This window comes from Trachemys scripta, chromosome 7 (assembly GCF_013100865.1).
Source record: "Trachemys scripta elegans isolate TJP31775 chromosome 7, CAS_Tse_1.0, whole genome shotgun sequence".
NCBI classification, from domain to species: Eukaryota; Metazoa; Chordata; order Testudines; family Emydidae; genus Trachemys; species Trachemys scripta.
This window is the reverse complement of record NC_048304.1, coordinates 51,032,844-51,046,313: the sequence shown is the minus strand read 5'-3', so window position 1 is coordinate 51,046,313 and position 13,470 is coordinate 51,032,844. Positions and strand designations below refer to the sequence as shown.

General features: G+C 46.1%; 1 protein-coding gene across 1 annotated transcript in view; it reads right to left on the bottom strand.

Annotated features, from left to right (window-relative positions):
* Positions 1-13,470, bottom strand: part of BSN (bassoon presynaptic cytomatrix protein) — a 450,473-nt gene that overhangs the window by 105,068 nt on the left and 331,935 nt on the right. Inside the window, 2 exon segments of the mRNA XM_034775746.1 lie at positions 4,280-4,481; positions 4,483-4,718. Coding sequence (XP_034631637.1) covers positions 4,280-4,481; positions 4,483-4,718 — 438 coding nt within the window.

The following is a 13,470-nucleotide window of genomic DNA, read 5'->3' as shown; positions in this document are numbered from 1 at the left end:
GAGCCCTGACCGGGGTTATTCTATCTACTACCCAAGATCCACAAACCCAGAAATCCTGGACGCCCCATCATCTCGGGCATTGGCACCCTCATTGAAGGACTGTCTGGATATGTGGACTCCCTACTCAGACCCTACGCCACCAGCACTCCCAGCTATCTCTGTGACACCACTGATTTCCTCAGAAAACTACAATGCATTGGTGACCTTCCAGAAAACACCATCCTAGCCACCATGGATGTAGAGGCTCTCTACACAAACATCCCACACACAGATGGAATACAAGCTGTCAGGAACAGTATACCTGATGATGCCACAGCACAACTGGTTGCTGAGCTCTGTGACTTTATCCTCACACACAACTATTTCAAATTTGATGACCATATATACCTCCAGACCAGTGGCACCGCTATGGGCACCTGCATGGCCCCACAATATGCCAACATTTTTATGGCTGACCTGGAACAACGCTTCCTCAGCTCTTGTCAACTCATACCCCTTCTTTACCTACGCTACATTGATGACATCTTCATCAGCTGGACCCATGGGAAGGAGACTCTGGAAAAATTTCACCATGATTTCAACAGCTTCCATCCCACCATCAACCTCAGCCTGGACCAATCTTCACGGGAGGTCCACTTCCTAGACACCACAGTGCAAATAAGTGATGGTCACATTAACACCACCCTATACCGAAAACCCACCGACCGCTATGCCTACCTTCATGCCTCCAGCTTCCATCCCGGACACACCACACGATCCATTGTCTACAGACAAGCACTGAGATACAACCATATCTGCTCCAACCCCTCAGACAGAGACCAACACCTACAAAATCTTCACCAAGCATTCTCAAAACTACGATACCCGCATGAGGAAATAAGGAAACAGATCAACAGAGCCAGATGTGTACCCAGAAGCCTCCTACTGCAAGACAAGCCCAAGAAAGAAACCAACAGAACTCCACTGGCCATCACATACAGTCCCCAGTTTAAACCTCTCCAACGTATCATCAGTGATCTACAACCCATCCTGGACAACGATCCCTCACTTTCACAGGCCTTGGGTGGCAGGCCAGTCCTCGCCCACAGACAACCCGCCAACCTGAAGCATATTCTCACCAGTAACCACACACCACACCATAGTAACTCTAACTCAGGAACCAATCCATGCAACAAACCTCAATGCCAACTCTGCCCACATATCTACACCAGCGACACCATCACAGGACCTAACCAGATCAGCCATAGCATCACCGGTTCATTCACCTGCACGTCCACCAATGTAATATATGCCATCATGTGCCAGCAATGCTCCTCTGCTATGTACATCGGCCAAACTGGACAGTCCCTCCGTAAAAGGATAAATGGACACAAATCAGATATTAGGAATGTACAAAATATATACAAAATATACAAAAACCTGTAGGAGAACACTTCAACCTCCCTGGACACACAATAGCAGATTTAAAGGTAGCCATCCCTGCAGCAAAAAAACTTCAGGACCAGACTTCAAAGAGAAACTGCTGAGCTTCAGTTCATCTGCAAATTTGACACCATCAGCTCAGGATTGAACAAAGACTGTGAATGGCTAGCCAACTACAAAAGCAGTTTCTCCTCCCTTGGTGTTCACACCTCAACTGCTAGAAAAGGGCCTCATCCTCCCTGATTGAACTAACTTCGTTATCTCTAGCCTTACTCACTCTTGCTTGCATATTTATATCTGCCCCTGGAAATTTCCACTACATGCATCCGAAGAAGTGGGTATTCACCCACGAAAGCTCATGCTCCTATACGTCTGTTAGTCTATAAGGAGCCACAGGACTCTTTGCTGCTAAGTTCAAGGTGGCATTAGGGCCTCTCCTGCCCTGGGGACTCAGCAATCATTAAACAACAGCTCCCTATAGCTGACAGAGAGGAGCAGGACAATCCTGACCCCTGGGCCAGCTGTGTCGTTACTTACAGTTTCTCGCACTGTTGGGGCCAGTCCCACCTGCTCTCCTCCTCTGCCAATGCCTGATGATGGACATTTTCTTTGTCTGACAAAGATAGTATTTTGCCTGTAATACAAACCCTGCCGCCTTCACTCCAAACTCCCTAGAGCTGCAAATGGGCCAAAAGGGCATTTGATAAATTCAACTGCTGCTCAGCTGAGTGCTGTGTTTATCTGTAAAGTCTGCAGTAGCTACAAGCCCAGCCTCAGCACTGAGCTTTTAATCTTCAACTATAACCTGGGGAACCTGTTATTAGATCTGAGTTCAGGAAGGGACTAGTCCTGCTGCCCTGCAAAGTGAGAGGTTGAAGATCTCTGTTCTTGTGCCTTAGACACCTGCACAGCTGGATAAAAAAGCAGTGAAAACAAGGTTCACTAGCAGCATCCTCTGGGGACAGAGGCCATTGAATGCCTGTTAATTTCAGTGACTGAGAGTTCTGCAAAGCACTCTGAAAAATCAAGGTGATCCCAGGAAAACAATGCAGGATCCTCGTCAGCCACTGACAGAAATAAACCCAGTTTCATTGACACCACAATTAGGCACGATGGAAGGACTCTGGAAGGACTCTGAGCTGGGATCCCAAACAGGTGTGGAACATGGACCACCTGGGAACCAACCTGTAACTTGTGAAAAGAGGTGACCCCCAGCCACTACAGAGTGACCCCAATCTGTTTGCAGGCAGAAGTTATTCAACTAGAGATGTCTCAACAGCCATCTGTGCAAGGAGCCCTTTGTGAAATCGGTTTCTTTAGTGTTTGCCCAGGAGATGGCTCCGCTCCACTGGAACGCTGCCTGGGGAAGCAGCAGGCACATGTAACAGCGCACCAGCTCATGCAGCTTTCTGTGCTGCTCAGCATGCAGCTGTCAGCAGTACGTTCATGCCTGGCCTGACCTAACTCTGCCATTAGGAAGTGCATCAGGTCCCAGTCCCAGGCTCTCACCTCCAGCTATTGTCTCATGCTGGGGCACCTCTGTGGGGAGGACACCTAGCGCCACACCTCCTCTGACTCATTCTTTGCTCCACTTCATCTCCTGCCAGCACTAGCACGACTTCTCAGTGACTGCTTCCAGGGGTTCCCATGTACCAGTTTTACACCATATAAGTGCTCTGACCACATTGGCATTACTCCTGATTCACAGCAGGGATAGCACCATCAGCCTCAGGCCCAAAGACTGTATTGCTCCTTCCAGGTAATAAGTTCAGTGACAAGGACGTCTCTGTCATTCTCCTTAGCCCAGCCCTTAACTCATGCCCAGGCCAGAAATCCTGGAGTCCCCGGATCTTCCTATTGGTAAGTCACAGCTGTCTAGGATCCTCCTGGAGTTTACCCCTCCCTGAGCAGGCTCAGCTGACACCCTTAGTCGCCCCCCTCTGTGCTGGTATCATTTCCCACTTCTATGACTGTGCTCTTCCAAAATCCCTGCTCTAGGAGGTGGTTGCAGCCAGACTAGTCTCCTGCTCTCAGAAATGAGAGCTTAGCCCTTCAGCCCATTTGGCACCACACAGACCATCCGCCCTTCCCAGACAGCTCTGCAGCCAATTCCACATGGCTCTTGGGGGTTCAATGCTCCAGGGACTTACTCCCCCATTCGCTCTTCAGTACCCTCCTGGCCTGGTACTGACCTGCCCTCTGGCCCATCATTCAGCTCCCCACAAAGCAGCTGCTAGTGACTCTTTCATTTGTATAATTTCATCTACCTGGAATTCTTTCACTGTTGAGACATTGGGCCCAATTCCCCAACACCCGCATAAAGCAGGAGTAACTCAGCTAAGGTCAGTGGAGTTACACTGGGGGAAACCATCTGAGTGAGATGGTAAGCAGCCTGTAATGTCACCCTAAGACATTTCCCTTCTCTGCAGCCTGTTGCTGACTTTCCCGGCTGTTTGGGCCTGGTGTCTGAAGGACACTGCCTACTAGAATGGATCGTGCAGTGATTTCCAAAGAGCTGACAGAGAAATCAGGATTGGAATCAAAGCATTAGACAAAAATGTACATGACACATTTCTGATGGGCCGTGGGACATCGCTTCTCCAGTGCAGTCATTTATACATGCCTTCTCCAGCTCTCTACTGGATCAGACCTGAAGGCCAAGGCCCTGTTTTTCTGAGGCTATCATGTTCTTTCTGTTCCCCTGCCCCAACCCCTGCAGACTGCTAGCTAATGCCGCCATCCCAGACCTTTCCCTAAGGTGAGAGGGGGCACTGCCTACTCTGAGTACAAGGCAATGTTATACCCTGGCAGGAACAAGCTAGCCCAGTGGGAGGTAGGAGGTGAAAGGGGTGCTTACCTCCTGCTCTCTCACTTGCTGAGCCTCAGTGACTGCCTTGCTTGCTTTGCTCTCTGCTTCTGCCTTCACAGCCATGCTTTTCCCCTTTGGCAATGCACTTTCAGGAACTTTTGGAGCCTCAGCAGGAAGTTTTGTCTGTGGCTTTTCTCCTGAGGGGGCAGGGGGCTTGCTCTCTTGCACCATGGCCTGTAGTTTGCTCTGCTGAAGTCCTGAGATGCTTTCCTTGGACAAAGTGCCTGTCCTGGGGAGTGGACGTTTCTGACTTTGGAGCTGTTACAGGCGGAGGGCCTCCTCTATGCTGACCGGCTCCCCCTGGTTGGTGTCGGGGGGATCCTGTTGGCTGCTGCTTTGGAGTAGGTAGTGGCATTGAAGCAGCATCATCTAGGCTTCCTTCTAGCAGCCTCTGAGTTTGGCAGTTCAAACACAGCCATTCATTTTTCTGCAAAACAGTGAAAGAAAATACCATCCCTAAGTTAGTGAGCTTTGCACTGCTGGTCTCTGTGGAGTGTATAGTTCTGCCAGGGTTCAGAGGGGCAGAGAATTCAGGTTGCAGCTGAACCAGAGGCAAAACCAGCTCTAGGGAGCAGAGAGAAATGTGTCCCAGAGAAGGGGCAGGGAATCTCAGAAACCACTGAGGTGGGTGAGGATTCCTGTGACTCTAACACAGGGAAGCAGGGTGCTTCCAAGTATGGGAGGGGCTGAGACTAGCTCCTTTCCAGCAGAAAGCAACATGCCCTCAGGCGCAGGGGCAGAAGAGGTGTTGTCAGTGATGAAGGAAACTGTCCCACTTGTTAGCTGGCAGAGTTCTGCAGTGAATAGGGTTACCATTCGTCCGGATTCCCCCCTCCGCCCCCCCCCCCAAATGCAGAGCGTGCGTGGATTACAGGGCAGCCGGCCGGATGGTGCCACTCGCACGGGGCTCCGGCAGCCAGAGCCCTTCCTCCACTTTCCCCCTCCTCTCCCCTGCAACTTGAGACCACTCCCCTCCTCTCCCTCCCTCCCCCCGCCTGCATTCACAGATCGTCGGCTGTTACCTCGGCCTCCGGCAGTCTGGAGCTCCGACCCTGCTCCCCTCCCCCGCTGCCGAGCGCGCTGCTCTGCAGCACAGTAAGGGGGCCAGGGGTCAGAGAAGCGGCAGGGAGGTTCGGGGGGGGGTAGTCAAGAGACAGGGAGCAGGGTTGGATGGGTCAGGAGTTTGGGCGGGGGCTGTCTGGGGGTTGGGGGTGTAAGGTTTTGGGCAGTCAGAGTACAGGTGGGGGGGTCTCAGGAGGGGGCAGTTAGGGGACAAGGCACAGGGAGGCTTAGGTAGGGGGTGGGGTTCTGGGAGGCAGTTAGGAGCAGCGGTCCCAGGAGGGGGCAGTCAGGGGACAAGGAGCGGGGGGGGTGTTTGGGAGTTCTGGGGGGGGGCTGTCAGGGGGCAGGGATGGGGAGAGGGGTCGGAGCAGAGGGGTTTAGATGGGTCAGGAGTTTTGGGGGGACTGTCAGGGGGTGGGGAGTGGTTGGATGGGGCGTGGGAGTCCCAGGGGTCTGTCTAGGGGTGGGGGTGTGGATAAGGGTTGGGGCAGTCAGGGGACAGGTAGGGGGTAGAGTCCTAGGGGGCCAGTTAGGATGTGGGGAAGGTCTCAGGAGGGGGCAGTCAGGGGACAAGGAGCAGCGAGGCTTAGGTAGGGGGTAGAGTCCTGGGGGGCAGTTAGGGGCAGGGGTCCCAGGAGGGGGCAGTCAGGGGACAAGGCATGGGGGGAGGGTTGGGGATTCTGAGGGGGCAGGAAGTGGGAGGGAATGGAAGGGGCGGGGCTAGGGCAGGACAGGGGTGGGGCTAGGGCGGGGCTCCTCCCATCCTCTTTTTTGATTGTTGAAATATAGTAACCCTAGCAGTGAACAAGAGACAGAACCCTTCCTAGGGAGCACAGAGAAATGTGTCTTAGGTGGGGGCCCAGAGGAGAAAACTGGGGAAGGAATAATGGGGTACAGGAATGTCTCTTCACTGGTCACTTGGGCCAGATGCCCAGGACATTAGGAGGATGGCTGGGTCAGCATCTGTGCACCCAGACACTCAGCCTGTGATCCAGGTTTTGAGAAGGAACTGTGTACCTAACGTCCTGGAGGGGAGCAGTCGCACAGCTGACTTCTCAGGGACAGACAAAGGGGTGGAGGAGAGTACCCCAATCCAGGTCCCAATTTTTCAGGATGCTATTTCTGGTAAGCTTTTGGAAAGCACCTGTGTCTCTTTAAATCAAGATGCAATTCCAATGCCTGTGATAACAGAGGAGTTGGAACCAGGAAATTGCCAGGTGGTAGTTTGCCAGAATACAAATGATCCAACTGACAAAGAAGGGGGAGTTTTCCCCAGGCTGGTGAGACACAGAGCAGTTATGGGAAAGTTGCTGGGAAAAGGTGCATCTGATCAAAGGGTAAACACACCTAGCCCAGAGAGCACAGATCACAGCCCTCTAGGGGGCAGGGAAGCACTCAGTGCTGGGAGGGGGAAACAGGGTAACCCCAAAAGGGGAGCTGGATTTTCTGCATATGTATAGTCCTGGGGTGGGGAGACCCGCTCTCCAAAGGGCCAGCCAATGTGCAGGATCCCCCTGAACACCAATCTTGCCAGGCCCTGAGGCACCAAAATGCCAAAAGCATGATTAAATTAAGAGCCCACACAAAGGGAAACACTGGAGGGAAAGAAAAGCCAGTGACTAATTACATGGGAGAGAGTCAAAGGACACCATGGGCAATGAACAAACTAACCTCAAACTACACTATCTAAACAGAGGCTGTGGTATCATAAAGATACTTGTAAACACCCATCTGTGATAAAAAATTTGGTATTAATGTTACGTTTTGAGGATTTATATTTATATTTTATACTGCTCAGTAGACCCCTGGACCGTATAATCTCATAGACAGTCTGTCATTCCAACACTCAGAATTGTTACGTACCAGCATTTGTTATCTCAAGTAGAGGTTTCCCAAACACTTCAATCAAAATGAAGCAATAAATCCAGTTTATTAACTAGAAAAAGATAGATTTTAAGTGACTATTAAGGATATTTAATAATCATTATTAAATATTTAATACTTTTCAATTGGTATTCTATTGTTTAACAGTGCGATTAAAAATGTGATTAATTGCGATTCATTTTTTTAATTGAGATTAATTTTTTGAGATAATCATGTGAGTTAACTGCAATTAATCGACAGCCCTAAAAGTGATACATTAAACAGTAAGAAGTCACCAGGATCAGATGGTATTCACCCAAGAGTTCTCAAGGGACTCAAATATGAAATTACAGAACTACTAACTGTGGTCATAACCTATCACTTAGATCAGCCTCTAAAACCAGATGACTGGAGGACAGCTAATGTAATTTCTATTTTTAAGAAAAGCTCCAGAGGTGATCCTGGCAATTAGAGGCTGGTAAGCCTAATTTCAGTACCAGGCAAATTGGTTGAAACTATAGTAAAGTAAAGCAGGTTTAAAACAAACAAAAGGAAGTATTTCTTCACACAATGCACTGTCATTCCATGGAACTCTTTTGCCAGAGAATGTTGTGAAGGCCAAGACTATAACAGGGTTCAAAAAAGAACTAGATAAATTCATGGAGGATGGTTCCATCAGTGGCTATTAGCCAGGATAGGCAGGGTTGGTGTCCCTAGCCTCAGTTACCAGAAACTGGGAATGGGTGACAGGGGATGGATCGCTTAATGATTACTTGTTCTGTTCATTCCCTCTGGGGCACTTGGCATTGGGCCACTGTCGGAAGACAGGATATTGGGCTAGATGGACCTTTGGTTTTACCCAGTATAGCTGTTCTTATGTTCTTAAAGAACAGAATTATCAAACTCATAGATGACCATGATTTGTTGGGGAAGAGTCAGCTTGGATTTTGTAAAGGGAAATCATGCCTCACCAATTAATTAGAATTCTTTGAGGTGTGAACAAGCATGTGGACAATGGTGATCCAGTGGATATAGTGCACTTGGACTTCCAGAAAGCCTTTGACAAAGTCTCTTAAGCAAAGTAAGCAGTCATGGGATAAGAGGGAGGGTTCCTTCATGGATCAGTAACTGGTTAAAAATAGGAAACAAAGGGTATAACGAAATGCTCAGTTTTCACAATGGAGAGGGTAAATAGTGGGATCCCCCAAGGATCTATACGGCAGAGGGGGGACAAAATTTGCAGACAAAACAAAATTACTAGGGCTGCCAAGCGATTAAAAAAATTAATCTTGATTAATTGTGCAATTAATCGCACTGTTAAACAATGGAATGGCATTTTAAAAAATATTGTTGGCTGTTTTCTACATTTTCAAATATATTGCTTTCAGTTACAACACAACAAGGAGTCTGGTGGCACCTTAAAGACTAACAGATTAAATCTGTTAGTCTTTAAGGTGCCACCAGACTCCTTGTTGTTTTTGTAGATACAGACTAACACGGCTACCCCCTGATACTTGACAGTTACAACACAGAATACAAAGTGTACAGTGATCACTTTATATTTATTTTTATTACAAATATTTGCATTGTAAAAAACAAAATAAATTGTATTTTTCAATTCACCTAATACAAGTGCTGTAGTGCAATCTCTTTATCATGAAAGTTGAACTTTCAAAGGTAGAATTATGTACAAAAAATACCTGCATTCAAAAATAAAACTATGTACAACGTTAAAGCCTATAAGTCCACTCAATCCTACTTCAGCCAATCGCCCAGACAAACACGTTTGGTTACAATTTGCAGAAGATAATGTTGCCCGCTTCTTGTTTACAATGTCACCTGAAAGTGAGAACAGGTGCATAGCACTATTGTAACCGGGTCGCAAGATATTTATGTGCCAGATGTGCTGAAGATTCATATGTCCCTTTATGCTTCAACCACCATTCCAGAGGACATGCATCCATCCTGATGATGGGTTCTGATAACGATCCAAAGCAGAGCGGACTGACACGTTCATTTTCAACAGAAGGTTGATTTTATTTTTGGTGGTTCAGGTTCTGTAGTTTCCGCATCTGAGTGTTGCTCTTTTAAGACTTCTGAAAGCATGCTCCACACCTCATCCCTCTCAGATTTTGGATGGCACTTCAGATTCTAAAACCTTGGGTCAAGTGCTGTAGCTATTTTTAGAAATCTCACATTGGTACCTTCTTTGCGTTTTGTCAAGTCTGCAGTGAAAGTATTCTTAAAACAAACATGTGCTAGGTCATCATCCAAGACTGCTATAACATGAAATACATGGCAGAATGCAGGAAAAACAGAACAAGAGACATACAATTCTCCCCCAAGGAGTTCAGTAACGAATTTAATTAATACACTGTTTTTTTTAACGAGCATCATCTGCATGGAAGCATGTCCTCTGGAATGGTGGCCGAAGCATGAAGGGGCAGGCGAATGTTTAGCATATCTGGCACGTAAATACATTGCAACGCTGGCTATAAAAGTGCCATGCGAACACCTGTTCTCACTTTCAGGTGACATTGTAAATAAAAAGCAGGCAGCAGAATCTCCCATAAATGTAAACAAACTCGTTTGTCTTAGCAATTCGCTGAACAAGAAGTAGTACTGAGTGGACTTGTAGTCTCTAAAGTTTTACGTTGTTTTGTTTTTGAGTGAAGTTATGTAACAAAAAAGATCTAAATTTGTAAGTTACACTTTCACGATAATTGTAATTATTATTTCACAATAACTGTCTCCCACAGTATTCTTGTCAGCAAGTTAAAAAAGTATGGATTCGATGAATGGACTATAAGGTGGATGTTGGGCTCAATGGCTCCATGTCTAGTTGGTGGCCGGTATCAAGTGGAATGCTCCAAGGGTCGGTCCTGGGGCCGGTTTTGTTCAATATCTTCATTAATTATCTGGAGGATGGAATGGATTACACCCTCAGTAAGTTTGCAGATGACACTAAACTGGGAGGAGTAGTAGATACACTGGAAGATAGGGATAGGATACAGAGGGACCTAGAGAAATTGGAGGATTGGGCCAAAAGAAATCTGATGAGGTTCAACAAGGACAAGTGCAGAGTCCTGCACTTAGGATGGAAAAATCCCATGCACTCCTACAGACTAGGGACCGAGTGGCTAGGCAGCAGTTCTGCAGAAAAGCACCTGGGGATTATAGTGGATGAGAAGCTGGATATGAGTCAGCAGTGTGCCCTTGTTGCCAAGAAGGCTAACGGCATATTGGGCTACATTAGTAGGAGCATTGTCAGCAGATCGAGGGAAGTGATTATTCTCCTCTATTCGGAACTGGTGAGGCCACATCTGGAGTATTGCATCCAGTTTTGGGCCCCCAACTACAGAAAGGATGTGGACAAATTGGAGAGAGTCCAGCGGAGGGCAACAAAAATGATCAGGGAGCTGGGGCACATGATTTACGAGGAGAGGCTGAGGGAACTGGGCTTGTTTAGTCTGCAGAAGAGAGGAGTGGGGGGATTTGATAGCAGGCTTCAACTACCTGAAGGGGGGTTCCAAAGAGGATGGAGCTAGGCTGTTCTCAGTGGTGGCAGATGACAGAACAAAAAGCAATGGTCTCAAGTGGGGGAGGTCTAGGTTGGAAATTAGGAAACGCTATTTCACTAGGAGGGTGGTGAAGCACTGGAATGGGTTACCTAGGAGATGATGGAATCTCCATCCTTAGAGGTTTTTAAGGCCCGGCTTGACAGAGCCCTGGGTGGGATGATTTAGTTGGTGTTGGTCCTGCTTTGAGCAGGGGGTTGGATTAGATGACCTCCTGGTCTCTTCTATGATTCTATGATAAAGAGATTGCACTACAGTACTTGTATGAGGTTCAATTGAAAAATACTATTTCTTTTGTTTATCATTTTACAGTGCAAATATTTGTAATAATATATAATATAAAGTGAGCACTGTACACTTTGTATTGTGTTGTAATAGAAATCAATATAATTGAAAATGTAGAAAAACATCCAAATTATTTAATAACTTTCAATTGGTATTCTATTGTTCAACAGTGCGATTAATATTTTTGAGTTAATCGTGTGAATTAACTGTGATTAATCGACAGCCCTAAAAATTACTCAAGATAGTTAAGTCCAAAACAGACTGCAAAAGTTGCAAAAGGATCTCACTAAACTGGGTGACTGGGCAACAAAATGGCAGATAAAATTCAATGTTGATAAATGCAAAGTAATGCACATTGGAAAACATAATCCCAACTATACATACATATATACATTCATACATACATGCATACATTTGATGGGATCTAAATTAGGTGTTACCACTCAAGAAAGAGATCTTGGAGTCATTGTGGACAGTTCTCTGAAAACATCCGCTCAATGTGCAGCAGCAGCTAAAAAAAGCTAAAAGAATGTTAGGAATGGGTTAGATAATGAGACAGAAAATATCATAATGCCACTATATAAATCCATGGTATACCCACATCTTGAATACTGTGGGCAGTTCTGGTCACTCAATCTCAAAAAAGATATATCAGAATTGGAAAAAGAACAGAGAAGGGCAAAGGAAATGATTAGGGGTACAGAACAGCTTCCATATGAGGAAAGATTAAAAAGACTGGGACTGTTCAGCTTAGAAAAAAGATGACTACAGTCTATGAAATCATGACTGGTGTGGTGAAAGTGAATAAGAAAGTGTTATTTATCCCTTCACATAACTCAAGAGATAGGAGTGACACAAATAAATTAATAGATAGCAGATTTAAAACAAACTAAAGGAAGTTTTTCTTCACACAACACACAGTCAACGTGTGGAACTCATTGCCAGGGGATGTTGTGAAGGCCAGAAGCATAACTGCATTCAAAAAACAATTCATTAAGTTCATGGAAGATAGGTCATCAGTGGCTATTAGCCAAGATGTCAGGGACACAACCCCATGCTCTGGGTTTCACTAAACCTCCAACTGCTAAAAACTGAGACTGGATGATGGGATGGATCATTCAACACTGTCCTGTTCTGTTCATTCCCTCTGGCCACTGTCAGAGACTGGATACTGGCTAGAGGAACCAGTGATCTGACCAAGTACTGCTGTTCTTATGTCTGCAGGGCACAGTTAAGGTTGTTTGAAGGAATTAGCAGTACATTTTCATACTTTCAAATGTTGTGTTTTCTTTGAGTTTTAACTAGGGCTGTCAAATGATTTAAAAAAATTAATCACGATTAATCATGAAATAAAAAAATAACCATGATTAATCATAACTATAATTGCACTGTTAAAGAATAACAGAATGCCATTTATTTAAATATTTTTGGATGTTTTCTACATTTTCAAATATATTGATTTCAATTACAACACAGAATACAAAGTGTATAGTACTCACTGTATATTGTTTTTTATTTCAAATATTTGCACTATAAAAATGATAAACACAAGAAATAGTATTTTTCAGTTCACCTCAGACAAATACTGAAGTGCAATCACTTTATCGTGAAAGTGAAATTTACAGATTACAAAAACTTACAATTTACCATTCTGCTTGTGCAGCTCAGGGGCAGCTTTTGGAAAATAACCAGCATTTGCTGGTTTGTCTGATTCAGACCTTGCTGTTGCATCTGGGGAACAAGTCACTTATTTAAAGGAATTTCACCTTAATGAGAGAGCACCCTTCTGGGAGGCTCTTGCACTGAATACTGGATGTGTCTGCAGGCCTAGATATGGAGATAGGTGACACAACGTCTTCTATCTCTGGTTCCTTTCCCAGAACAAATGCCTGGCCTGGATGGGCCAGGAGAGGTGCTTGCAGATACAGCTTGCTCAAATACATCAATCGGTCAATAGCTCCCCTCATACCTGGAGCTAATCCTAACCATTTATTAATCCAAGATGCTTCATTTTGGCTTCCAAGTGTGTCACAGCTCTCTGGTACTTGCCTTTCTTGAAAGCACACTGCTCCCGGCCAGAGCCAGGACTAGCACTATCCAAGGCACAGTTATGTGTCTGCTGAAAGCCGTGCACTCATGGGAAAGCCGAGAGGTGTCCATTTACAGAGTGTTAATCAAGAGAGGCCAGCTATCTCACAGAGAGCCTGTGTGATGACACGAAAAGCCTAGGGTCTGTAGTGATGCTAGTAGGAGGGCCAGGTTAGGATTTAGGGACACTAGGCACCCTGGCAGTGTTAGTCAGGGAGCTGGGCAGCCAGACGGAGCCACAGGTTGTGTCTGCTTCCAGCAGCCTCGAAAAAGAATCTTTACAAGGATTAGAGCTGAATCCTG